Source organism: Artemia sp. Qi Xiang Cuo, chromosome 11, assembly GCF_049724085.1.
Source record: "Artemia sp. Qi Xiang Cuo chromosome 11, ASM4972408v1, whole genome shotgun sequence".
In the NCBI taxonomy this organism is placed as follows: domain Eukaryota; kingdom Metazoa; phylum Arthropoda; class Branchiopoda; order Anostraca; family Artemiidae; genus Artemia; species Artemia sp. Qi Xiang Cuo.
In genome coordinates, this window is record NC_142804.1 from 32,655,135 (window position 1) to 32,680,221 (window position 25,087).

The 25,087-nt window shown below is 34.8% G+C and overlaps 1 protein-coding gene across 4 annotated transcripts in view; it reads left to right on the plus strand.

Moving 5' to 3' along the window:
• Positions 1 to 25,087, plus strand: part of ab (BTB/POZ-zinc finger protein abrupt) — a 241,106-nt gene that overhangs the window by 103,242 nt on the left and 112,777 nt on the right. For all 4 annotated transcript variants that reach the window (XM_089096706.1, XM_089096704.1, XM_089096705.1 and 1 more), the window contains one exon: positions 8,302 to 8,683. In XM_089096706.1, coding sequence (XP_088952832.1) covers positions 8,321 to 8,683 — 363 coding nt within the window. In that variant the 5' untranslated portion in view covers positions 8,302 to 8,320. The remainder of the gene's footprint in view (positions 1 to 8,301; positions 8,684 to 25,087) is intronic.

Here is a 25,087-nt window from a genome sequence, read left to right on the forward strand (position 1 = left end):
AATTAATAAATTAATTGCTTTGAAATCTGCCAGACATCTTTGTAAGCAGCTTATCCCGAATTTAAAGACCAGCCCAATTAGTGTTTTAAAACTGGCAAATTTCCTCCTAAAAATGTACAATTTAAGGGTTTAGATTTCAAGCCTAAAAACGGAAACTCGGGGACAAATTTCAAAAGCCGTCACTTTCAAACACACCTCAGACTCTTAGCACTTCATCGCCTGAATTGCTTCGTGATGAGTTGTAGCTGTTTGTCTTCGTTGATTGTTTTTTACTTTTTCAATATATCTGAATTTTATGACCTGAAGAACATTGATAAATTTAAAGCCGGGCTTCAACAGCAGAATTTCCAGAATCCAAGATTCCGGACTAATGAATGAATGAATTAATTTTATTAATAGCCTGTCTTACAATAAACATAAACAGACAAAGCACGAGCTAGAAATAAAGTAAAAAACAAAAACTGGAAAGAAAAAAAAAATACAAACTGAAATAAATACATAAAAACACAACTCTTTGAGAAGGTGGGTCCACTCGTGATCAAGAAGCTCTAGTTTTTTCTATTGTTTGACGTCTTGCATACACATCATCTGGATTATAAAGTCTATTAAGCATTATAGCTAGATACTCCAAAAAAATGATATTTGAATTTGTATGGTTCCGGGATTCTCAATCATGCTTTCAAAACAAAAGAAAAGAGGAAAAGAGAAAAAAAAGAAGAAAAAAGGAAAAAAGATTGTGAAAATCGTATTGATTATCCTCCTATAGTAAAAATCGATGCTTGATGGTGCGCGTGCGACGTAGCGGCACACGCAAAAATTTGTTTTCAGCATTTAGTAAAAACAGATGCGATCTAGTAAATTTTTCCTCTCCGATTTAGTAAATTCTTCGAGCTCAGGGTGGCAACCCTGCCTTTGTGGCAACCCTGACCACGGTTTGCGATCCATTTCTCTATTGAAAGATACCCGTTTGACTACTTTCCTTTAGCATTTCCCTATACAGTATATCGCGTGGGTACCAACTATTACTAAAGTACCTATGGTACTGTCGTATTAGCTGGAATCCACGCAACAAGTGAAGTTTGGTTAATGCTTATGAAATAAAACAAAATAGGACGAAACAATAATAGTTTAGAAACAAATTTCGGCTATATATTTGCACGTTAGGGGGGGGGGGTAAAGCATAGCATATATTAAATACCTAGCCTAACCTTGGTACCTCCCCCCCCCCCCAAATCCAAAAAAAACAAAAGTTTAAATAATGTAAACGCAATGACAAACCACGGCTTGCAATCCAATTCTCTATTGGAAGAAACCCGTTTGACTAGTTTCTTAAGGATCTTCCCTATATAATATGTCGCATGGGTTCCAGCTAATACAACAGTACCATATAATATATATATATATATATATATATATATATATATATATATATATATATATATATATATATATATATATATATATATATATATATGTATATATATATATATATATATTTATTTATTTATTTCCCTCAAAAACGAGGAGTATAAAAGATAATTAAATAAATCTTCAAAAATCCAAATAACACACCATCAAACATAGAAACAATTTACAAGTTGCCCAAAAGAAAACTTAATCAAATGCAACAAATAGTAATAATGAAATCATGCACTTTTTAAACTATAGAAAAAAAGGAAAAAGATTATGAACATAGAGTATATTTTCAGAATTACGGTAAAAATTATTTATTTTTACCTTGGCTATTTCCAACGGCTCTTTAATTTTAAATTTTGAAACTAATTCAGTATTACTAAAGGAAATTGGAAAACCAAGTAAAAACTTACAATATTTAAAATAACAAACGCGAATTGCTGAAAAATCACAAATTTTAAAATCTCGAAGAAGAAGGGAAGGATATATATATGTATATATATATATATATATATATATATATATATATATATATATATATATATATATATATATATATATATATATATATATATATATATATATATATATATATATATATATATAAATCTGGAAAACTCATAGGCTAAACATCTTGGTAAATTTTTACCAAATCATATTATTGATTTACGAATAAAGTGAATATACCACTCGATGCCTTGATCAGCATGCCTAAGATTCTAGGCTGGCATGCCTTTCCAAAAACTAACCTGACAAGTATGTGTCCAATAAGAGAGTCATTCATACTCCTGCCATTTACCCGTGCCCCAGCCATTTAAACATTTGCCTCTCAATTACTTGGACTATCTGTCTTGGCTTTTCTCTGTCTACAATTACCAGCCCAGTCTTGATGCAACCTATGCAACCTATTGCCCAAAATACTTGATAACTTCAATTCAAAATCAACGGACTCTTTCCAAATATAATAATCAGTTTTGTCGGAAATGAATTTTAGCCCCACCCCTATATATACCAATTCAGGGTATATATTTGCACATTAGGGGGGGTTGGGGCAAATTTTATTTCTGATGTGAATGTAAGGTAAGTTTAAACATTACCGCCACCCCCTAATGTGCAAATATATACCCTGAATTGGTATATAGGGGTGGGGGTAAAATTCATTTCCGACAAAAATCATTATTATATTTGGAAATTGGAAAGAGCATAAAAAAAGGCATCGAGTGGTTAATTCACTTTATTCGTAAGTCTACTATTAATATGATTTGTTTAAAATTTACCAACATCTTCTAAACTAAACACTATAGCCTAGGCCGTACCCAGGATTTTTTTCAGAGGGGATTTTACTCAAAGATTTTTTTCAGGGGGAGGGGGGGTACACAAAAAAACTCAAAAAACACATACAAAATTTGTTTATATCCATTTTTGTTACGTTTTGACGAGTCAAACAAACATTTCGGGGGGGGGGGGAATCAAATCCCCCTGACCCCCCCCCCCCTCTGGGTACGGCCTTGATTATAGCAATAAGAGTAGTACCGTCGGATTCCCTGTCAACACTGTTTCTAATATAAGTCTAGAATTGGGGCTTTTGAGAAGGAAAATATTAAGCAAACATTAAAAAAAAAGAAAAAAAGGTACTTGTTTAGTAGCCGGGCAACACGCGAGAAAGACCGCATCGAAATATCAAAGATACTATATGAAAAACAGGTTTTCTGCTGCCATGTGAGATATTGCTCACTCCAAGACAAAGATTTAAACTTTAGTTTTTTGGGGTTGAAGGGAAAAAAAGGTACCTAGCCTAGGTTTGGTTAGGTTACGTATTTAATATATGCTATTCTTTACCCCCACCCCCTAATGTACAGATATATAGCCGAAATTTGTTTCTGTACTGTTATATTTTTATCATAATTTGTATTATTTCATTAGCATTAACCAAACTTCACTTCTCCCGTGTTGCCCGGCTACTAAACAAGTACCAAGAATATCAACGGGATTTTTTTTTAAAGAATTGGCCTAAAAAATAGACCTTTTTCAAGATGATTCTTATTTCCATTCGAGATTCTAGATTTTTTTTTTTTTTTTTTTTTTTTTTTTTTTTTTTTTTTTTTGTTTAATTCACGGGTCTAAATAGTAATAAGATGTTGGCTTGCGTTTTCAAGATATAGCCCAAAAGTCAATTCTCCAATACTTTCTTAACAGTGTAGTAGATTGGTACAGACTCAAAAATTTATTCTGGATAGAAACTCGAAAAGAAACGCAAGCAAAGGGCAAATTATATGAAAAATCCAGGAAGTTATGTCCTAAACTGTAGAACTTCCTTACCGGAAGAATTTCTTAAAAGTGGCAATAGGCTAATTTATACTATAAAAAGGGATTTTGAATTTTTTTCTATCATACTGTTATAAAAAGTACGTTTTAAGCATCCTTGCCGTCGGAATTTCTGCTTTCAGCTACGGCATTAATTGACAACACTGGCGCCTTACACCTCCGTCTTCGAAGGGACGTGGTGAATTCAGAATTCCCAAGATCTTCCGGATCTTGTTTTCTATTTTAATAAAAGTCTCTTAGTCTCTACTGGAAATTATCAAGTTATTTTCCTCGGTAATATTGCGGTAGTATGTTTAAACGAACAGTGTAAGCCTGGGTTACTACTATTTGCTGGATAAGTGTGCCATATTACAAAATTCGGAAATTGAGGAAAACCGTTTGGAAATTTTCTTAGGCCCAGGTTTTAGCAATGAGCAAATGGACTGCTGAGATTAATGGAAAACTCATGTCATTGGTTTCCAGTCAAACATAGACAGTTTATTAGATGCCTATATAAAAAAAGGCATAATTTTTTAATGAGATTGGTTGAGTTAGGAGAATAGAACTTTCAGGAATCTATTCTGAGCCTAGATTAAGCCCTGACAGAGCTGTTTAAAGGCGGTGGGGGACAACCGGGTCAGTTGCTCCGGGCATCGCAGCTGGGAGGGGAGGCTTGGAGATTTTCCACTTCGATCAGATTTTTCACTTTGATTTGGATTTTTTTGCCTATATATGAGTCGGGAGGGGGCCCTGCAATTAATTTTTCCTTGGGCACCACCACCCCTAGGAACGGCTCTAAGCCATGGGAGTGTGTTTCAAGCTTCTATCCCTACTCCTTATTTATTCTAAGGCTTAAAAAATTGCATAGAAGGCATGTTTTAGCTAAGCCTGTCTTAACTTTGTGAAAAAGAATAGGTATTTACGTGTTATAGCGACCACGCTCAAATTCTTGATGCGATTAAAGCCGGTTTCTCTGTCTGCATTCGGAGATAGTTAGCTTAGTCTCAGTGAGTTAAACTACTATACAGGTATATTTTAAATAAATATTTAATATATAGAGTTGGTCAGGTTTGACATTTAATATAATCCGTTGTGGGCGGTCTGCTTTCCATAATTCTCTGTTGTAGTTTCCATAATTTTGTTACTAAAGCGTTATATTTTCATCATATTTTGGCATATTTAATTAGGATTAACAAAACCTCTTTTCTTTGGTGTGGTCGATATAACACGTAAGTACCAGAGAATATCTTGTCTTAATTTTAGCTTGTCTACTTTCCTTGAAAGTTTCAGAATTTATACTGCAAATATTCCAATTTATCTCATCAAAGGCCAGCATCCTTTGCAGGGGGAGGGTGTATAGGTAGATACTTTAAAATACCTTCCGGGGCGTAGTTTAGGCTCTGGACCCATCTCTGAAAGTTTCATCCAAAAAAGCAACTACTTCCCTAGATAGAAAAAGCCCCTGACCTAGAACTTTATCAAATTTTAAAATAGCACCCGCCGTGACATCTACAAATAAAAACAAAAAAGGCTCAATGCAGTAATGTTGAGTGCTAAAACGTAACCACAATGCAATTTATGAGGAAGTCTCCGTTGAAAAAATCTTAAAATGTAAAATCCCCTCATTGATATAACTCTAGCCCTAACTAAGAATTACATCTATGCGATATAACAATAACCGAATTACTGTATATTATTTCCTGAGATTGGTCTGGACTGGAGTTTTCTCCTCTTTCGAATCTCCTTCGAAGAAAATACCTTAATGATTATGCAAATCCAAGCATTTAGGACTAGAAATGTTCTTTTAGGGTATTAAAACCAGGAATGTACCTCGTGTTTTGTTTCCTGGGAGTTCGCTATTTCGGAATGTTAAAAAAAGATTTAATGTATATTGGAAAATATAAGAAAATAAAGGTAAACCATACCAGTCTCGAGACGGGGATGGTATGGACCCAAAAGATCCTCTCACTGTTCCTTTGTCTAATCAGGGTCTTCGGATACCTTTTCTTGTGCAGCTGACAGTTTTTACTTTACCTCATTGGATTTTGCCAGTGACAAGATTCTTTCGGCAAAACTTTTTAATTATGTATACTGGAGAAATTGTTTGTAATTGATTTTTTACCATGTAGATTGTATATTTTATTTTAGTTATATTAAACGTTTCACAAGTGAAAACCTATGTTCTTACCTATTTCTATGCTTCCCAGTCGTGGCAAGTCAATCAAATTATAGTCAAGTCTTGACAAAAGCTACTCAAAACTAAGTCAGAAAAAGCCTTCTCATCCCTTATCTAATATCACTCCTCCTTCTTAAAACCTATTATAATACATACGAGACGTCTGGGGGAGAGGATGGCCTAATTTCAAGATCCCATGCACTAGGTGTCAGGAGGGAAGCTGCTCACTTCCAAAATCGTGTGCAGAAGGTGTCGCACAACACGTGTGACAACACTGTTTGTGATAAAAGGAGGCGTGGTATGGTTAAAATTTGTACCACCCATGGTGGAACATGTGGTGCTCGGAGATGTGCATTGGGTGGTGTAGAGTGTGTGGTGATTACAAATAATTTGAAATGGCAATTTGGATGGTAAATACACAGCTTTTACTACAAATATTACGAACAAAATATTATTTATTCCTGTAATCTATCCTGTTTTTGTCTGCCCACCTTCCTCTAAAATAAAATCATTCTCAAGCTGGCTACCTTGAACAAGAAAAAAAAGGATAAAATTCAAAAATACGACCTAAGAAATCCCTGTATGTCTAAACAAGATCTTTGAATTTTGGACTCGGAATCGATCTTTTTGACCTAGGGAACCATCCATAAAAGTTTAAAGCCAATGGACTCCAAAGATCAATTGTGCAACCTTTTTTCAACTATAAAACCTATCTGCAAATCGTTGGCTATTTGCCTGATTTATTGGCCTTGGTCCAGGGTTGTGCGGGGATTTTGTCATGTCCGGAGCCATATTTTATTGGCCTTTTTGGCTATTTTGAAAAAAAAAATGAACGTTTCATTTTCATCAGATATCTTTGGGAGTTATGGGGGGAGAGCAGGTAGTAAAAAAAGCACGGGAGGGGGAGGCTGCTCTTGAAAATGCACTAGGACTTTCAGTTTCCAATCGAATGAACCCCCTCCCAAGTTTTCACGATCCCTGCTTTCAGACAAAATGGTCGTGAAAAAAACAACAAAAAAAACCAAAAAAAAACAAAAACGAATAAGTACTACAAGGAAGGCACATGGCTCTTTCATAAACAGCGCTACAATCCAGCTTGGAGATTCAGCGGATAAAATTTGGAACTTTTTATGACTAGAGAAAATAATCATTTTCTCTCAATCGTTAACCTGCAAATTCCTTTATCCATATCTTCAATTATTTTTTTTTCTGAAGAATTGCAGTGATACTTGCGTTTTTACCATTTTCTTGTGCTGCGCAGATGTAAATTTTAAGGCTTCAAAATCACATTCGAAGTTTTTGGGACACTTGCCGTCATCGGATATTTTAGTCGAAATAAAAAATAGAAACGATTCACCCCCTCATCCCCGCAAAATAAACTTCAAAGCGAGTTCCCCTGTACTTCTGATTTTTTCAATGCACTTTTTTTTGTATTCTTGAAGTCCCCCCCCCCCCTAAACAGATTCTTGCGTGTGTGCTTACTTCGACAAAAATTTGAATTATATTATCAGAACTCTATACACAGTATAGCATACAGACATATACACAGGAATTCTTTTAACCGTGGGGGGGGGGGAGAGAAAGGGAGTGAAACTAAAAAAAGAACGTAAAAAGAGTCGATTTACAATAAAAATATTAGGAAAGTGGGGAAATTTGTTGAAATCTTGAAGTTCCTGTGCTGGGGCAACCTTGTTAAATGCGTCTTTCATTGTTGTTTGTGTTTTGACGTCTTATGGGATGTGAACACAGTATATAAATTATAGGCAGTATTATCTTTCCCTATCTCACCCATTATAAAAACCCGGACCGAGGTGCGAGTGCTCCAGAGAACGTAGAAACATAAGCGACATTAGATCTTTTCACGGGTAGACAAGTCAGATTGTTCTTGAACACGAAACTTGGCTTCAGCGTTGGAACACTAAATTTTAATGAAACTAATTTTAAATTAATTTTTTCCAATACATATATGAAAATCGGTAATTAGTAATGCAATGTTATCACTAGATGTTTTTAGGAATTAAAATAGGTTTTGAAGTCTCGAGTTGGTTTCAAAGGCATTTTGAGAAAGTTTCTGTCAAAATAAGTGTTCCAGGGTAATTGGACCGCTCATGGCAGATCAAATGAGAGGAGCTGTTTGTACGCGCTAATGCAAGAATAAGTGGGAGGAGCTGTTTGTTCGCACCGAGAATGAAGAGCCAGAAATTATCTGCGGTAAACTTACTGCTATATCTTTCTTTATACTGTTACAGATAGAACTGTCCTTTTGGGATTTTTATTCGCAGTAGATGAGATTAGTTTGAAAAGCAGTAAAAAAAGGGGGGAAAAGTGATATGTAGGCCTACAGATATTGAATTCACCAATTGGTATTTACCATCGCTCTTTCTAATGAAATTAATTATATCTTGCAGTTAACAATCGAGTATCACGATGGCTGCCTCACAAACTCTTGACGCTGGACGTCTATGGCCAACCCCTTCGCACGAAGAACGTTCACATGCCCAAATCTGGCCAATCACATCTAATATATCGCTTCCTGCATTGCCTCCCCCACCTCCACTTCCTGCTGTAACACCAGTTCCTCCACATTTAGTTTCGCTTGCATTAAAAGAAGAAGAGCAACATTTTAGCCTAAGGTGGAATGATTATCAGTCTAGTATTTTAAGTTCATTTCGACACCTTAGAGATTCTGAAGATTTTATTGATGTTACTTTAGCCTGTGATGGAAAGTCATTCACTGCCCATAAGATCGTCCTTAGTGCTTGCAGTCCTTACTTTAGACACATGTTAAAGGTAAGTATCTCTAAAAACGTGGGGCTAAAGCCCTTTATAGACGGCCAAAATAGCGAAGATGCTTCCAATTTTAATGTTTTTTGGTTGAAGGCTTATCTTTTTCTATTGTCCTATTAACTTTAATATACTTTTTATTTTTCTTTCTGTACCGAGGGCAGCTGATCCAAGGTCTCGGCCGATATAGGTTTTCTTCTTTTTTCATTGACTGTGAACCACCTCGTTCTCTTCGTATGTTTTCCCGTTTTGTCATACTAAGCCAGATTGGTTTCACATATTATTTAAGAAATAATATAACTAACCAACTAGGTTAGCTTAAACTATATAATCTGAAACGTCTTTTATCATCGCGCTTAAAAATAATCATCGCCAACGCAACGTTTTATTCTTTTAATGTAGCTCTGCACTTGGGGGGGAAGCAGTCACTCAACTTTCAATTAAATCTGAACACAAAGCTATCAGAAAAACTAGGTATCTCAACAAACCTTGATGGGACATAAAAGTGAGTTTTCCTCTGAGGTTTTCCGAAGGGTTGTGTAGAATCCAACCTCTGGGGGAAGAGAGATCCATAAGTTAAGCCTTTTAGGAGTCTAACGAGAGAGTTTGTCAGGTCTCAACCGAACCTAGTCAAAAGTAAGAGCAGATATCCTAGCTATGTCCTTTGGAATTCGGTGCCGATTCAACCTGTGTAAGGGAGGACGAAGATGGTCCCTAGTCTTTTTCGTATGCACATCTACGATATGGGGACATAGGATAGGATACCTAATGGTCCTTATAGGTAATAAGAGCTAGGCTCATAGTTGTGCCTTTGTAGGGAAAACACCTGTTCGAGCCTCTTTTTGAAGGGTGGATAGTGTTTTAAAAATGTCTTGTCATCATCTACGAGAAAGGGACAGGGGATGCCTACCGGTCTTGATGGACAATAAAAGCTAGGCTCATAGTTGCGCCTTTCAAGGGAAAGCACCTGCTCAAGCCTCTTTTCGGAGGAGGGATAGTATTTTCAAAATCTCTTGTCATCAGTCTAATTATTTAGAGGTGTGATGAACTCCAGGTAAACCTAGTCAACATTTAAAGATATGGTTGCGGGTGTCTGTTATCGACCAGACCTCTATGAGGGAAGAGCTATGCTTCAGTCATCAGCATCCATCAGATCTAAGTTAAATATCATGGAAATTAGCAGTCAACCGAAACCTTATAGATCCTCGAAAAGTAGTCCAGTCTATCTGCTTTATTGTTTATCCATGCCCATAAAACTTATTTCTGAAGCCGTCTACTTCGATGACAAACGCAAACGGCACATGCGAGTTTTAACCTGGGAAACGTAATCACGAATGTTTCTCCGCGTCTATAACCCATAGATCCTAGTGGCTGCACCCCTGACATCCAAAATCTAGGTAGCCTATTATTTGGCATTTGGAGGATTCCCAGTTGCAATGACAGTCAATTTCGAAAGCGGTCTCATCAGAATGATGTTGTCCAACTATCACACATACTTTCATTTTTCTTCTTTTTTTCTGTTGAATGGTGTCCATTAAATCTCAATACATCGTTTACTAATTTCTTTTTCTTATCTAACGATTTTATCATCATAGAATCATGATTTTTGTTACCAGTTGACACGTTTTATCTTTAAACACTGCCCTTCCTAAAATCTCGTAATTTTTAAGGATTCATCGTTGATCCATACCATGACTCTCCTCTCCTTCAAGAATAGGTGTACCTACCTGAATCTGAAAAGTTCTAGGATATTTCCATCTTCTATCTTTTAGGTCCATGCTAAGGTGCCATATTTCGTTACATCTTTCGCTGTTGCCTCAAATACTTTTTGAAATTCGACTGGGTTCTTTTGCTCACCCACATCTTCGCAAGCTCATCTAAGCATTATAACTCTGATACAAAGCCTTATCCATGGGGGGGGGGGGGGGTACTGGATTTGAACCCCCTCCCCCCCCCCCAAAAAAAAAAATCTGCCCAACTCGTAAAAACGTAACAAGAATGTATATAAACAAATTTTGTATGAGTTTTTTAAAGTTTGTTTTGTAAACTCCCCACCCCCCGAAAAATTACCCACTCCCCCGAACAAAAATCCTGGATATACCCTTGCTCTGGTACTATTACAAAGATATTTAGCCATTTTTAAAGGGGTTAATCAAAAATTGCCCTGACACTGTTATAACATTTTTAATCTGTTTTTGAAACTTATTTTCAAACGTTACCTAAATTCACCAAAGTTCCTTTTTTTGCATCGCTGAATTCCAAAGAAAGACTATCTTGCGTGAGGCACCATAATCGTAATTACTTCGCATCAACATTATTCTCATTTGCCCTTCTCTTTTTAAAGCAGCAAAAAAATTCCAGTCAATTGCAGACGAGAGATCGATCTTTTGGACTTTCTTACCCGTCCTATAATCAAAACCTGCATTTTATTTATCTATTTGCATTTCAAATTCAAAAACGGGAACAATCCAACTTAAATTTTAGCTGTTGCATGTATTCATCTGCGCAAAAACTCCTTCTTAGGCCTTTTTCGGAGTTATGCATACTAATCACTTATGGCTAAAAAGGGTTTTTCTTCTGATCTCATATTACCTTCAACCCTTAGGCTGACGACTCAAGGGTAGGGACGCATAAAACTTAGTGGGGAGATTTTTGCACATGGTTACAGCCAATTCAGCAATAAAACACATGTGAAAATTTTATGACTTCTGGAGTTTTTGCGGCGGCTGTATATGAGAAAAAACTGCAATTTGCGAATTGGAACTGTTTGCGAATGTGCTTTTTATACAGTCTACACTTTTTTACTTAAAAGATTTTCATCAATTTCAATGCAATTGACATAAACCGACCAATTGCCCACTTGCAATTTAAGGCAGTTACGAAAAAAAATATGTTCCGTTAAAGTGGGTACACGGGCAAGGATAGATGAACAAACCTTAATTGGTAAAAATAAACTGGTTTCCCCCAATAAAGGTGCAGACCTTAGCGAAGAAAAGGCTGAATTATATTAGTTAAAGTAAATTTCGAGCTATCGAAATTTCATAATGAGATATTTAATCCTCTCTACATACGTAGTCTTTCATATTTTACAAACTCGTCTCAGAAATTTGTAAGAAATTCTATTCGAATGAAATATCATCGCGATGGTGTACTACCATTTCGACTAACCCTCACAAGCACTAAACGTCATAACATCTAACCGTCAGAACCACTAACCATCTTAACATCTAACAAAAATTTATAAGTTTATATAATAGTAATAAGTATATAATAGTTTAGAAACGAATTTCAGCTATATATTTGCACATCAGGGGGGGGGGGTGGAGGTAAATCATAGCATATATTAAATACGTATCCTAACCTAGTTACCTTTCCCCCCCTAAACCCCAAAAAACTAAAGTTTTAAAATTTTAGATGTTATGACGGTTAGTGGTTCTAACGATTTTTTTGTCGATGTGATGACGGATTTTGTCGATGTCCTGACGTTAGTGCTCCTGACGGTTAGATGTTATGACGCCTTCCTATCGCGATTAGCCTACTCTCGTTCAGCATGAAAACTAGGATGGATTTCGTTACTAACAGGGCAATTTTCAAACAGTTCGTGGTAACGAACTGTAAGTAAAGAGTGACCCGGCTCAATAGTAACCGAAACTCTAAAAATAAGAATTTTGATACCAATAGATATATAAAAAAAATCGGCTTTTTATGCTGATTTCAAACACATAGACTTTATTAAGTTTGGCCTTACCCACCTAAAATTACATGCTTGAGTAAACTTGCATGAATTTCAAAAAAGGGGAAAAGCACCCCCTAAAAGTCAGGTGATCTTAATGAAAATAACACCATCATATTAAGCCTATTAGACAACCCTACTGTGTAGGTTTCAAGCTCCTATCTGCAAAAATGCGGAATTTTGTATTTTTTGCCAGAAGAAAGATCACGGATGCGTGTTTGTTTGTTTTGTTTGTTTTTGTGTTTTTTTCCAGGGGTGATCGTATAGACCCAGTGGTCCTAGAACATCGGGAGAGGGCTCATTCGAGGAAATTAAAAGTTCTAGTATCCTTTTTAAGTGACAAAAAAATTGGAGGGCAACTGCCTGATTGCCGCCCCTTTTTTTTCCCAAAATCGTCCGATCAAAATATTGAGTTAGCCATTTTGTTCATCATAGTTGAAAGGCCCAATAACTATGCCTTTGGATAAAACATGACCCCCCCCCCCCCACAGCCCCAGGGGAGAGGTCTTTAAGTTAAATTTGACCATTGTTTGCGCATAGTATTTGTTATTGGGAGGTACATTTTCAGGGGGGGGGGGGGGCAAATTTGATTCTGGTCTGGGGTTGTCCAACGGAGGAATTTTCCATGGAGAGGGAAGCTTCCAGGGAGTGAACTTGCCTGGGGAAATTATAAACTGGGGGAATTCCATAATTCTTATATAAAATTCTTTTTATATGTCTTGCTTTCTCTTTTCCATCTCAATTTCACACACAGAGTGGTTGAGACTAATTGTCCGAGGTAAATTTTCACCGAGATTCAGTCTTCTAGTGGATATTTCCGTGGGAAGGGGGATTACTTCGTGGAGGTGAGGCCAAATTTCCAGGAATAATTCAAAAAAAGATCAGAAGTTAGATTTTTTTAAAAAAGTTTTTTTGAACTGTAAGTAAGGAGTAACATTAAAGCTTAAAACGAACAGAAACTGTTACGTATATAAAGGGGATTGCCACCTCTTTAACACCTCGGTCCCTACTCTAAAGTTTGAATTTTGCCCCGATTCTTTAAGAATGACTCCTGAAACGCAAAGGCCGTTCAATTATATCAATAAGACCCTTTTTGAGAAGTAGGCCTACTAAAAAACTTTTAACTTAAAAACAAATCGCATTTGATTTCGGGAAATTTTATTCGTAAAGCTCCATTCAGTTTAAATTTCAGTTTGATAAACTCCTTTTTAGCAACGTTTTGTATGTCACGGTTTTGTAAAGCTGAACATTTGTAAAGCTGAACATAGTCATGCATTTTCAAAGGAGAGGGGGGGGGTCTGTGCTCCCCCTCTGAAGTTCTAAATTTTCCCGAATTTCTTGGAACTTCTTGTTCAAATTAACAAATAATTTTCTTTTATTATTGTTTTCGCTCCCAAAAAAAGAAATCATGTGGACGGGGATGCATAGATTAGGCACATATGGCAGTTTATATTTAAGAAGATGACTATCCATATATAGTTAGGAATAATATACTGTAAAACCAAAGACAAAATATTATCTTGGTTACAGGAAAAAAAAAATCAGAAGATCTTCCGACTTAGTTGAACAAGATCTTCCGACTTAAAACGTGCAAAAATTACCATAGGCAAAGGGCAGGCTGTCGCCCCCTAAAACTTGCTTCATATGTTATAAATTGCTTCATAAAATATATAAGTGCTTTACTGAAAACAAGAAACATTATGTAAAATATTTTGACCTCAGATGTTTCAAAAAAGGAACAATCATGGAAAATTGAACATGTCAACATTTTCTACAAACAAAATGTATGCTAGCATTATACGAATTGAATGTTAATAAAGGTATTTTACTAGTGTCAAGGAAATTTATATATATATATATATATATATATATATATATATACATACATACATATATATATATATATATATATATATATATATATATATATATATATATATATATATATATATATATATATATAGGGGGGGGGGGGGTATATATATATATATATATATATATATATATATATATATATATATATATATATATATATATATATATATATATATATATATATATATATATATATATATATATATATATATATATATATATATATATATATATATATATATATATATATATATATATATATATATATATATATATATATATATATATATATATATATATATATATATATATATATATATATATATATATATATATATATATATATATATATATATATATATATATATATATATATATATATATATATATATATATATATATATATATATATATATATATATATATATATATATATATATATATATATATATATATATATATATATATATATATATATATATATATATATATGGATAATGGAATATATATATATTGGAAATCGGAACACTTGGGACGGTGTAAGGAGGAGCATGCCTTGCTGTGTTGGCATCACGCAGCTTGATGCTGCAGTGACTTGTTAGTACTTAGTAGTAGCAATAGTAGTAATGTATAAATTTCGAAATCATGAGCTATTTCGATGTCGAATGCAGAAGGATTTGGCTTTTTGAAGATTTGTTTACAGTTTTCTTGTTCTTTAAGAATAGATAAAACCAGTTTCGAAAAAATTAGCCATGCTGGGATTTGGATTTTCTACTTTATTAACGAAATTCACACAGTCTGCACAGCGAACCATCCCTTCGTGCAGATTTGTAATAATTAAATAAAAACAAACAAGCTTTTTCAACTGAAAGTAAGAAGCAACATTAAACCTTAAAACGAACAGAAATTATTCCGTATATAAGTGGGGCTGCCCCCTCCTCAATACCTCGCTCTTCACGATAAAGTTTTTAGTTAAGTTTTTTAGAACGCTATAGTTTACCCCACTAAAAATCCCCCATAGAAAGCTCCTTGCACGTTAAATTCCCCCCCCCCCCGGAAATTCTCCCCAAACGATTCCATCCTCGCTAAAAAATCCAGCAATTCTGGAAAATTCCCCCAGTGTAAATTTCCCCTGCAAAGTTCACCCCCAGAAACTTTCATCCCCACGGAAAATTCTCCCCGTGGGAAATCCCTCCATCATAAAATTCCCTTACCCTGTAAAATGTCTGTATACTTCCAAGTAATGAATACTACACGCAAGCAATGGGCAAATTTAATAGCTTACAGCCCTTTCTCCAGGGGCCGTGGTGGGTTGTGTTATACCCAAAGGTGTAGCTATTGGATCTTTCAACTATGCTGAACAAAATGATTCTCTCAAAATTTTGATCGGACGACGTTTTGTGCATCCTGGGAGTTTGAGAAAATTGATCTGGAACTTTAATTTTGGAAAAGAATGGTGATTGACGTTATATCTATGAGCATATTTCAAGAGAATAAATTATATCATTTTTTCCTAAAACAGGCATTTTTTCTGGCCACAAAAACGATATAAAAAAGTAACAATTTGAAGGGAGAATTTGTATTTTTCCCAGGGTGATTTTATCGAACCTAAGGTGACGCCTTGACATCAAGAAGAGGCTCACATTTCTGCCATCAGACGACAAGCGACAAGGAGAATAAATATATATACAAGCCTGCCACGTAGCCGTGCCAGAGCCTGGCCTCGTCACCTGCATATTTTATATATATATATATATATATATATATATATATATATATATATATATATATATATATATATATATATATATATATATATATATATATATATATATATGTATTTTTTTTTTTAACTGGCATGTTGACATTTCTGGCCACAAAAACAAACTAAATAGGTCGCAATTTTATGGGAGAATTTGAATTCTCCCGGGGTGGTTGTATCGAACCAAAGGTAACGCCATGACATCAAGAAGAGGCTGTGGTTAGAAGACAAGCAAAAAACGAGTATCAATATATATATATATATATATATATATATATATATATATATATATATATATATATATATATATATATATATATATATATATATATATATATATAATAACCACAATATTTTTCTGGAAACTGTGTTCTGGGATAATACATTCTCCTGAAGAAATACGATTAATTATTATGTTTGGTTATATACTTTATATATCTTTTTGTTGCAGTTGTTCTGACACACCATAGTTCATTTAAAACATTTTTATTATATTTGACGAAATGAAAAGCCGGTGCACATGAGCTTTTTTTATGCCGCAATAAAGATACCAAGGCCAAATAACACTTTCTTTGCTAAGAACTTGAGCTCTAGTAACGACCATTTTTATTATTCATTTTGCCAATGACTCCTGCCTGGTATCTAGCCTTTTAATATTTTTTTTTTTTTTTTTTTTTTTTTACATTTATAAGGTCGTTACTCTTAATTCCAGTTTGTTACATTCCCTAGACAGATTCTTAGAAGAGGAAATCTCTAGTTAAAAATCAAGTAGCAATAATTGATCTATCTTTAGAAAATAATGTTTGCTTTAAGTTGCATCTCTCAGTCAGACAAATGTCGAATTTTGCTTTGGAGAGATTATAAGATAATCAAAGATAATTAAATTAGACTGTAAAATAATCTTAATCTAAACATACCAAGATTTTTGACAATAACCAATAGCCTCCTTTGGGGGTTATTTGTAGGAGTTATAACAAAAAAATTAGCCCAAGTATCGGGGTGAGGATAGCAAGTGTAACGTGGGAGAGGACATACTCCCCTGAAATCTCATGATTTTAGAGACATTGCTTTCATTTCCTTTATTTATCATGTAATTTGCCTGATTTTTGCTATTTTGACGAATTTGTATCCCCCCTTCTAAGTGTTTGTATAAATGCGTATAGGTGAGTTCGGCACACAAATATATGCAGGAAGTTGTTGGGGGAAGGGTATCTCTTAAAACAGCAAAGGAAACAGGGGCTAATAATATGATAGTTATGGTGATGACAGGTGATTATGAGGGAAAACGTAAAAAATACAAGAGTTCGGGAATAAGTCCAAACACACGTGCCTGACGTTGTTTATACAGATTTTATGTTTAAAGAAAGTATCCTAATATGGTTTCCTAGGATATATTTTTCTTGCTACAAGCCGTAGCCTACATCAAGCTCGTCATTGACAGTTTATTTTTAACCTGTCATGACCAGTCTCCACCCCCCTCCTTCTAAGCAACTGCTCAAATTTGCCTTTGATTAGTGGAAAATCCACTGGAAGGGTCCTTGTCAGTTTCTAAGTCATTGTAAAACCCATGGGAAATGCCATTGTCGAAAACCCTATGAAGGAAAGTTATACCCCCCATCTTGAAACACAATAAAAATCACTTTGGCATAGGTAGCACTAGCGTGTCCTCTTTTTTTAACTTTTTTTCTTCACCGCTAACGGGACATTGGAACCCCATAGAGGATCTAATTATGAGATTATTTAAAAGGACATTTCTATACCTACGTGCTTTTTGTAAATACAAAACAGTAATGTTAAAAATAAAATACTATTTTTGAAAAAAATAGGTCTTCAGATGCATGATGATGTCATGTTGGGTACAAAAAAACTGGTAATTACAAAAATATTTTTATATATTTTGACAAGGGATTACAAAGATTTAAAACCCTAAAAAAGAAAACCAAAAGTTTGAAGCTTAGTAGATATCGCTGTTATAAATCGGACTTGCTTTAATAATGAACTATTTTTGAAAAGACTGCAGTATGAAAAGACAACAAATTGTCTGCGGTTAGAAGACAAGCAACAACGAGAATCCATATATAGAAGCATACCGAGTGCCAAGCCTCGGCGGCGAATCTGACGGGCTCTCGGTACATTCTCGCATAAAAACGAATTAGATAGGTCAGAAGTCTGGAAAAATTTGTTAAGAGCGTTAATTTTGGTTTTTGAAATGGCGTCATATAGTAAAAATTACAATGACGTTATGCACGTAATGTACTTCATGCCATCATATGATGACGCCATGTATTTTACAAATAACGTCATGTAATAAAAAATACTTCATGAAATCATATGATGTCATTTATATCCGGGTTGCAGCGGTAGAAAGCAACCTAGTAAACTTACCCCTATTAGAAAACTTACCGTCTTGGGGCTTGAACAACAAGGAAAATATATTGGCTTGAAAATTAAAAAAAAGTGGCTTTAACCACTATATTTTGCGTATGCGGCATTTTTTCTCTCTCTTTCTGCTCAGATAGCTTGGCACTAAAATCGTACAGAGCTTTTTAATGGCTCATTTTAAATGAAACTGATGTGGTTAAAAAACTTTTTGTATTTAAAAAATTATAAATTGGCATCCTGGTATATACTGGCCTAAAAAACAATTTAGATAGCTCAGAAGTTTGAGAAATTTTTTTAAGAGCAATCTTTGCTGACCTTGTAAAGTCAGCAATCTTTTTTACAAAACGAAAATTTAGCCTGGCAGATTATTTATCATCTCAAATATGGCAACGCTGTACTTGTGTGTTAGAAAAACACAAAAATTTAAGGTTGAAGCATCTTTCAAGATTCTTTATTAAATACTGGCACGACCGACCATCTCTTTCATTTTGTCATGAAGACATTTACGAAATCAGAGAGGGGGAAACAATCTTTAAATTGAAAAGTCTATTCTTTTAAGCACCAACTTGGAAGAAAACTATTTCAAAGTCTTTATATCAAAATACCTCCTCGTTGAGAAAACACAAAGTATGTCCTACATAGCGCACTGGAGGGTCACAGGACTAATTGGTCCCAGTACTGTGAGACTTGTCCAATTCTATGAGACTTTCGGGGCAAGATTTACTGTGTTCCTATCAAGAAGACTGCCAGGATATTAAAAACATTGTTTGCCTAGACAAAGATAGAGACAGATAAAGAGTTTTTTTTTCTCTCTCTTTCAAATGTTGCAGCTGGTGTGAGGAGGCGTTTGTGTCTTTGTTAAAAATATTCTGTAAATTAACTGTTATATCGGTCTTCAGTTATAAATATTATATAATCATATATTACTCCAGGTAAGCTCTCGTGAGTCTAATTTTAGGGGACATGGGTGTTAATTCACAAGAATATAGGGGACAAAGGTTTTTTTTGTTATGAAGACACCAAAAAAGTATTCTCAAAATCTTCCTTTTTTCAAAAAGTTTATTTCGATTCTTTTTACAGAAAATACCAAAAAAGATATTTTCAACATATAGAAGCATATTACCCCCCCCTTCCTATTCAATTGGTGTTCGTGCTGTGGGACCCTATGATGGGGAAAGAGGAACGCTTATGGACAATATATCAGTTCAGCATCACCATGTCGATTATTAAGACCTTTTAGCCCCTTTTAGCTCTCAATCATCACTGCTCATCTGAATATCATGATCAATTAATAAATCTAGAGAGGAACTGTTTGTATATAATTCTATAAAGCCGTCTTTATTCAATGGTCAATAAACTTTCGCGTATTATTTGCCGTAAAATTTGAAATTGTGTTTGAGAATTTTGAAATTATTGATGATGTTGAGAAAATTGGGGGACTAGTCCAATCGAATTCGCAAGTGACGCTGAGAATTGTAAAATTGAAATTTTGATGGCAGGGCCTCTTAACTCTTCTTCTTCTCTTGGGTACGTGTCTGCCTGGTGATAGTAGACCGATCACCTATTTCTGGACACGAACTGCTTGCCGCTTCAATAGAAAAACTCTTGTATTATATTTTTCCTTTTGACAAGAGTAATGAATAATAATAACGCTCAGTTCAAAATAGGGATCAGCAAAATTGGCGATTGTCCCCTAGATTATAGATAATATCACCATCGCAGGTTTTTTCTTTATAATATTAACCACCCGAAGAAAAAAAATTCCTGGAAATGTTGGTGCTTGCCAATGTTGAACATTAAGAATATGTTTAAGTAAATTTCACATTGGACTTAGTCAAGTTGGCTGTAAAAAAAAAAAAAAAAAAAAAAAAAATGGGTATCTGACAGCAAAATTTTGCGCATTTGTTTTCTGAGAACTGCTTAAATTCCAGAAACAAACAAGTGCTTTGGTATTGAAAGCTAAAGAGATTTTAAAGTGAATTTTTAAACTTAGCTCCTGAAAAGGTTACATAGTTTGCTGGAAGATAGTTCTTCTTGATGAGATTGTAGCTGGCCATTCTCGTGACATAGGGTGACGACGCAATATTTAAAGCCTAGACCTCACGCTATCTCCCAATGTGATATAATTCATAGAATCAACGTCCTTAGTCTTTCAGGGTCCTATTTATTTACTATACCTGATTTAAAACGATGTCTAAGTAACCTTTATACCTATTTTTTTTTTACAGCGTAACCATACAGTATATATGCTATGCTGAAAACAAATGTCCGTTGTAAAATAAGTAATAGGCCAATTGTTTTCAGAACCTATATCCATGTATCAATAGAATGTCTTTCAAGACGATATACATTTTATTCTTCGTGGTTTAGTAATTGAAATTCCATATGTGGATTGTCTGAGGCTAAATCTTAGAAACGTCAAAAGGAGGGTCTGTGGCTAGCTAACAAATAGAAATACGTTTTCTGAAATCTTCTTTGTTAGAAATTACGAATTCCTTTTGTCTCCCTAGAGTTCATTTTGACAATTGTCGAAGAAAACGAAAAAATAAAATCCCTTCACTCGCATATTGCAAAAGAGTTCCACTACATCGGTCTCTGTATCTTCTGGTTACTAATGACCTTTTTTTTACAGCAGGATAGGGCAAAAAAGAGAATTTCTGGCGATTGTAATTTTGGATTTCATCACGTATGTCTTGTACGATTTTAATTGCGAGAAAATTTTGTAACCACAAATTTCACAATAAAAGCTGTGAAAGTTGATGTGCTTCTTGGGGCCCCTTTTTCTAATATTCAGCTCGTGTGTTTTCTCTTGCCGCCTTAGATCTAATGTGTTGAAGTGCAATTGAGAATGTAGTTGTTCTAACTGCCTCTCTCCCCCCTGAAAAAATATTTGCGACTATATTTATCTCGGTAGTTCGATTCTTACTTATAAGAATGCCCTTATAAATGAACATACAAAGTTGAGAACACTCAAGCGGTATTGACGCTAAAATTTCGAACAGAATTTTTGTTTTATATTGCGAAAAAGCTCAAGTCGACATTTGAGTCGGCAAACTTTGCTGAACAGTAAAATCAATAAAGTCAATTAAGAAAAAGAATTTTTTCAGATAGTCTAGGGTAATATTTGGCTTATTACGAGGGAAGGGGGAAGGCTAGTGAGTCAAATATCCGAATTATAGAGGTAATTTTTGGGTTATTTCGCTTTACAGAGGTAAAATATAACCGCAATATTATTTCGAGTTATGTATGGTTTTTTATTTGACTTAGACAGTTTTTTCACTTAGATCATGTACTTTATTCCTAAATATTAAACGAAAATTTGTTTGGGAAGGGATTAGCTACATGGGCGCCCATAAGCTGAATTCCAGGGGGGGGCAAACTTCGTCTAGTTGCTACTTTTAATGCTATATAATAGAAATCTCAGAACAAAAATATAAAAATAAGGCAGCATCATTCATCCAGGGGGGGGGCAAGAGCCCCCCCCCCGGCCCCCCCCCCCCATATGGCCGCCCATGATTAGCTACCTTAAGGTTCGTTCGGAAAGTAGTTGTTTACCCTGATATAAAATCACTAGAAAAATTTTGAATAAAATTACCTCTACAGACTTAAATAACACCTCTAGAGTAATTCAGCCAATTCAGTGCTGCAATGCCTTGTAGGTATTCCATATTCTGCGTACACATGCATATGCTTGCTTTTTATAAGCTTAACAAACACACAAATGCCTAAACCAAAGTTAGAGTGTGTATGAAATGTCATGCTTTTATTCTATTTGAAACCTTTGCAAAGTAAAGAAGAAATGTGAAGATAAAAATAAGAAAAAATATGTTTATTTACCTTTAATGTAAACATGCCTGTTTACTCTAAGACTTATAACAAACAAATGGCTAAACTTGTTGTCAAAGTTAGTATATATATGAAAAGCCATGTTTTCATTCTATTTGAAACCTAAAACCTCATTTAAAACTACAAAGAACTTGAAGAGAAAAGTAAGAACAAACATGTTAATATACTGAAAAAAATCTGAATTTTACGCTACAGTTCGTTCAAATTTGAGACTGGTTGCACAGTTTTTATGGTCCAAAATAGTGATACTGGAGGGTTATGCAACTGAGACTGTCGGACCAAGTTCGCCATCCTGTAGCTTACGCTCGGGACTGGCCTTGTTTTTGTGCAAATATGGGAAATTCCTCTAACTTTTCCAAAATTGGTTTGAAGGGGCCCCAAGAGGGTTTGGGACAGCTAATAAATGTGTAAACAAAATACAAAAACGGGATAGTATTCTTGCAACTGTAAAAACATAAACTTTTTTTTAATCTGGAGTTTAGTACCATATCAAAAGCTCTTTCCACGAACAGCAAAAGGTACTTGTGTAGAAAGCGGTAAGTGCGCGATAAAAGACAGCATCGAAATGTCAAACATGCTATCAAACAATTCGTGGTAACGAACTGTAAGTAAGGAGCGACCCGGCTCAATGGTAACCGAAACTCTAGAAAACGGTATTTTGATACAAATAGATACATCAAAAGAATCAAATTTTAATGCTGATTTCAAATATATAAGTTTCATCAAGTTTAATTCTACCCATCAAAAGTTAGGCGCCTGAGAAAATTTGGCTTATTTTCGAAAAAAGGAGGAAAGACCCCCTAAAAGTTATAGAACCTTAATGAAAATCACACCATCATATTCAGCGTATCAGATAACCCTAATGTACAGGTTTCAAGCTCCCATCTACAAAAATGTAGAATTTTGCATTTTTTGCCAGAAGAAAGATCACGGGTGCGTTTTTATTTGTTTTTTTTTTTTGTTTTTTTTCCCAGGGGTGATTGTACCGACCCAGTGGTCCTAGAATATCGTGGGAGGGCTCATTCAAATGGAAATTAAAAGTTATAGTGCCCTTTTTAAGTGACCAAAAAATTGAAGGGCAACTAGGCCCCCTCTCACGCTCATTTTTTCCCAAAGTCACTTGATCAAAATTTTGAGATAGCCATTTTGTTCAGCATATTCGAAAATATAATAAGTATACCCCGAAGTTCCCGGGGGGAATGACTTAATCCCCCGAAGTTCCCGGGGGGAGGGCTGAAAGTTATGAACTTTACCCAATGTTAACATATAGTATTGGTTATTTGGAAGTATACAGACGTTTTCAGGGGAGATTTTTCCTGGTAGTGGGGGGTGGGGGTGGGGTGGGTCGGGGGTTATGTGGGAGGATCTTTCCATGAAGGAAGTTTTCATGGGGGAAGGGACATTGCTATGAAGGGGATGCCGGACTTCCCAGCATTATTTAAAAAAAGATCAGAAATTTAATATAAAAACAACAAGTATTTCAACTGCAATAGCAGCAACATCGAAACTTTAAACGTACAGAAAATATTACATATATGACTGGGTTCACCCCGTAGTCAATACCTTGCTCTTTAAGCCAAAGATTTTTTATTACTTTCATAAGAGCTATTTATTCTAATTAACGGCCTTTGTGACTAAGCGGTCATTTTTAAAGAATTGGAACAAAATTCGAACTTTCGCTTAAAGAGCATGGTATTGACTAGGGGGCGAACCCCCTAATAAACAAATTAAAAATATATGAATATAGAAGTTCGTTACGTAAGTTAATTCGTAAGTTACGTATATTTATTACTAATAAAAACGTTCGTAAATAAAATTAAACAAGCTTCGAGAAAGCCATTTAACCAAATAAAACTAAATTAATATGAAAATTTTGTTTTAATTATTCATGTACGGTGAGCCAAGATCAAAACCTGTATTTATTCAAAAACGTTCAAAAATTAAATAAAAAAAACAAGTTTTTTAAACTGAAAGTAAGGAGCGACATTAAAACTTAAAACGAACAGAAATTATTCCGTATATGAAAGGGACTGTCCCCTCCTCAACGCCTCGCTCTTTACGCTAAAGTTTGACTCTGTCTCACAACTTTATTTTTTAAAACAATAAAAAACTTTAGCGTAAAGAGCGAGGCGTTGAGGAGGGGACAGTCCGTTTCATATACGGACTAATTTCTGTTCGTTTTAAGTTTTAATGTCGCTCCTTACTTTCAGTTTAAAAAACTTGTTTTTTTTATTTAATTGATAAACAGGTTTCCACTGACTAGTGAGGTATTAATAAACGGTTTCTCGCTCCGGGAACTATATTTAAACTTTAGTTTTTTGGGGTTTAGGGGGAATAAAAGGTACCTAGGTTGGGTTAGGTTAGGTTAGGTCAAGTATTTAATATATGCTATGCTTTACCCCCCCCCCCTAATGTGCAAATATAGCCCAATTTTGTTCATAAACTATTTTATTTTTATCCTATTTTGTTTTATTTCATTAGCATTAGCGAAACTTCACTTCTCGCGCACTTACCGCTTTCTGTACAAGTACCCAGCAAAACATAAGCAAAGTTTAATCATAAAATAACAAAGAGGAAAAGAAAAGAAAAATAAATGGAGTAAAAGCATTTATCATGCATTGGAAATAAGTAACTTAAAAGCTCAAACATTTGAAATAAACAATACGAAAGTATTTAGGTGGCGAAGGCTAAAAAGATGTATTGACCTAAGTATTGGTACATTTAATTCCATGGTCAAAAATGTGTTTGCTCCATATATATTTTGGGTATTCCTAGGAAGGAGCCAATTACCCCTTTCCATGTTTGTGGGTGC